The sequence below is a fragment of the Morone saxatilis genome, unplaced genomic scaffold, assembly GCF_004916995.1.
Source record: "Morone saxatilis isolate NCDOM2014 unplaced genomic scaffold, NCSU_SB_2.0 Contig18, whole genome shotgun sequence".
Taxonomy (NCBI): Eukaryota; Metazoa; Chordata; class Actinopteri; family Moronidae; genus Morone; species Morone saxatilis.
This window is the reverse complement of record NW_023339740.1, coordinates 18,579,177-18,583,070: the sequence shown is the minus strand read 5'-3', so window position 1 is coordinate 18,583,070 and position 3,894 is coordinate 18,579,177. Positions and strand designations below refer to the sequence as shown.

General features: G+C 44.0%; 1 protein-coding gene across 1 annotated transcript in view; it reads left to right on the top strand.

Moving 5' to 3' along the window:
• Positions 1 to 6: 6 nt before the first annotated feature.
• dusp7 (dual specificity phosphatase 7) overlaps positions 7 to 3,894 on the top strand; it is a 9,952-nt gene continuing 6,064 nt past the window's right edge. The window contains exons 1-2 of the mRNA XM_035661565.1: positions 7 to 550; positions 2,227 to 2,655. Of these exons, the coding sequence (XP_035517458.1) occupies positions 142 to 550; positions 2,227 to 2,655 (838 nt within the window). The 5' untranslated portion in view covers positions 7 to 141. The remainder of the gene's footprint in view (positions 551 to 2,226; positions 2,656 to 3,894) is intronic.

Here is a 3,894-nt window from a genome sequence, read left to right as displayed (position 1 = left end):
GCAGCAGCAGCAGCGGTGGCGGCGGCGGTGGTGGTGGCCGCGGGAAGGGAAGTTTAGCGCCGTGATTTTACTTCTTTCCCTCTATTCTCTTGTGTTATTTCTCATGTCACACCGGGGGACGGGCGGATTAACGTTTCCCTGATGAAAATTAATCATCTGTGGAGAGGCTCTGTGATCGTGACTATGATGATGATGTCGAGTAAGAGCGTGGAGTGGCTGCAGGAGGAGCTGGAGTCCGGGGCCAGCTCTCTGCTGCTGCTGGACTGCAGACCCCATGAGCTGTACGAGTCCTCGCACATCGAGTCGGCCATCAACCTGGCCATCCCGGGCCTCATGCTCCGGAGGCTGAAGAAGGGCAACCTCCCCATCCGCTCCATCATCCCCAACAACGAGGATAAGGAGAAATTTGTCAAGCGGTGCAAGACGGACGTGGTGGTTCTGTACGACGAGGCGACCCCGGAGCGGCAGGAGTCCGGGCTGGGGAGCTCCGTGCTGGGGCTGCTCCTGCAAAAACTGCGGGACGACGGGTGCAAGGCTTTCTATCTGGAGGGTAAGACCAGGACACTGCTGGCTTTAAAAATGTTGAATGTCTGAATCAGTGTTGTAGTCCCTTTTTTAATTCATAAAAAAAAAGAACTCTGTCCTCTCAGCAGAAAGACAAATAGTTGAATTTCCCTCGGATTGAATTACCTGAGATTACAGGACATGCGGCTGTTCTGAATGTGCCATTCTCACTGTTACTTTTTTAATAAACAGTAATCAATTAATGCTAAAACAACAATATAAATCTTATTGGTTTATCGGGCCTGGGATCATTTCACGTTTATTGGGATTGTGTCTTCTGAAGTCTGTTTCCAGTCTTATCTGCGACAGAACGCTTGAGATTTGGGCTCTTTGACGATATTTAATGATGATAATAAAGCGCCTTTTCACATGTGACAAGCCATTAGTGTAAACGTTATTACATTATTAAATAGTTTGTAGAGGTATTTAAGTGTCACAGTGTGGCGATGCTTCGGATAAATCCTCGGACCAAAGTTACTCAGTTATTTATTATAAGGAGGCAGCGTTACAATGAAACACACCAGCTCCACTCACTGAGAAGTCATAATGAACTTTGACAGAACACTTCCTTTTAACTTACAGCCGACATAAATGACCGTCTTTATTTTATTTTCTTATGAGGAGCGAGCCTCTTAAAGCCAATGTAAAGAAACGTCAAAAATGTCTCTATCCAGGCTACAGAGCTGTGTCAAAATATGTTTTCAATGTAATGCTGCAGAAACGGCCCCGCCATGTTGTGCTCCTTCAGGAAAAGACTGGCGTTTTTGTGTGTGTGTGTGTGTTTTTTTTTTTTTTTTTTTTCATGAATGAACAGGAAAAAACGACGACGCACTGTGAAAAAAAAAAATACTCCAGCAGTGAAATTAAAATACATTATCGTCCAATAAAACCGCATAGATAGATGGATAGATACGTGTACAACATATGGCAGCGTTTGGAGATATGGCTTGTGTTTGATTTGTAGGCAATCACAGGAATGCTTCCACCGGAGTCACAAGCCGAGCTGCCATTCACAAAAAGTCCACTGAGCTGAGTAGTGAGTGTTGTGGCAGCAGCAGAGCCGACTGTCCTGCTCTGCTGCTGGTTCTCCCCAGGGCTCAGCTTTTCTCAATGGAGCACACATCTGTCCTGCATGTTTGCTTATTCACAACGACGCAAATATCACGTTTTTCCCCCCTCCTATTGTCTGACTCTGAGTGGTTCATAAAAAGATGTGATGAAAAAAAAACAACAACGCATTTTTACAAAAACCTATTCTGTTCTAAATCCATATCATGGTAGAAATAGCACATGTTATACTGTCTGTGATGCATGTGAGTTAATTCTGGTGTGAATGAAGTGATTGTTTAATATCATCATTTACCACCATTATTATCTTTTTGATGATCTAAGTTTCATTTATTTATTTATGTGTATGCTTCTTTCTATTCTATTCACTGCTGTTCAAACATCCAAAAGGTTAACTTCTTGTCATTCAGGTTCATGATCCACCTCTTGTATCCTGCAGACATTCAGCTGCCATTTTGTCGATGTTGCATTAAACAAGACAGAACCCAGCCCTGTGGTCATGTACAAAGCACTTTTCTTATACCGCCAAGTAAAATTGATTTCTTGTCTTTATCTTAATATTGACCCTTTACTGGTCTTTTCCTCATCCTCCAGGGGGCTTCAACAAGTTCCAGTCGGAGTACCCCGAGCACTGCGAGACCAATTTGGACTGCTCCTGTCCCAGCAGCTCCCCACCAGCCTCCGTCCTCGGCCTGGGAGGACTCCGCATCAGCTCGGACTGCTCAGATGGGGAATCTGACCGCGAGCCGGGCAGCGCCACGGAGTCTGAGGGCAGCCCGCTCCCCAACAACCAGCCAGCGTTTCCCGTCCAGATCCTGCCGTACCTTTACCTGGGCTGTGCCAAAGACTCCACCAACCTGGATGTGCTCGGCAAGTACAATATCAAGTACATCCTCAACGTGACGCCCAACCTGCCCAACATGTTCGAACACGAAGGGGACTTCAAGTACAAACAGATCCCCATCTCCGATCACTGGAGCCAGAACCTCTCTCAGTTTTTCCCCGAGGCCATTTCATTCATTGGTAAGTGAAGGTGGAGAGAACTCGCTTTATGTCTGCGTGTGTGTGTGTTATGTTACATCAGAGCTTTTTGTTAACAGCAGGGTTATTCTGATTATCAGTTACTCTGCTGACAGTTTTCTTGGTTAATTGTTAAGTTGAACTACCAAAAGCAGCAAAAAAGCACTAGGTTTGTTTCTTGTGTCAAGTCTATCCTCCATTTCTCACTTTTCATACATTTTATCCTACGTTTTAATCATAAATCATGTAAAAAATCTTCTTTCTGTATATAAATAGTTTTACTGGTGTGAAACAGAATTAGTTGGACACTTTCTTTAAGATTGTTTCTGTGATCTGCATTTAGACAGCCTGTATTTTACTGTTCCTCCTAAAACTAAATGTAATATCACACAATATAAAGCAAGGTTTTGAATTAAACATGGAAATAGATTATTTGAGAATGGGGTCATACTGAAGATATTTACCCCTCGCTTTCAGTATTTCCCATCATCCCCATCATTCCTCTGGCATCCCCATTGACTCATCAGAGAGGGAATTTACTCATTCTCTGGGAATTCAGTCAGAGTCTGTCTTGGATCGGCCAGACCCTCTAACATTTGTCTTTTATTCTGGACTAATGTCTCTGCTTAGGTGGCAGGAAGTGTGACATATGCCAGAGCACAGAGGTCGTGGCAGATTTGGGTCATGCTGACATTAAATGGTGCTGTCTGGTGGGCTGTAATGTGCAGGGATTACATCAGGTCTTTTTGGTAACAGGCTAATTATGGGTGAAGGAGGGGAGCTCGGGCTGAAAAGGAGACCCAGATGTGACCTTACACTGTTCTGTTGTAAACTGGGGATTCCTTAAATATCAGAAATTGAATTAACGTGTTCTTTGATGTAAAGAGGGAAGAATTTGATTGTTTCTGGCTTTTGACAGCCTGAGAAATGGACGATTCTTGTGTTATTATGTATTTAAAGCACAACTGAATTAATGTAATGCTGCACAAATCGGTGCAGAACAGATTTACTACCGGTTACTTATTTGACTTCTGAGTCTCGTATCGTTGGGTTTGGGCAGATTTTTTTGGCCCCTTTTTATTGTGGAAAGTGAGCACACATCACATATAAATTTAATTTGGCATCTGCTTGGCAGCTTGAGCTCGCGAGCCAACTGACCCCAATCCTACAACAAGAGATGCAGGCAGAGAGAGTGAGGAGAGGCGGAGAGAGAGGATGAAAGAGGCAGAGAGAGAGAGAGAG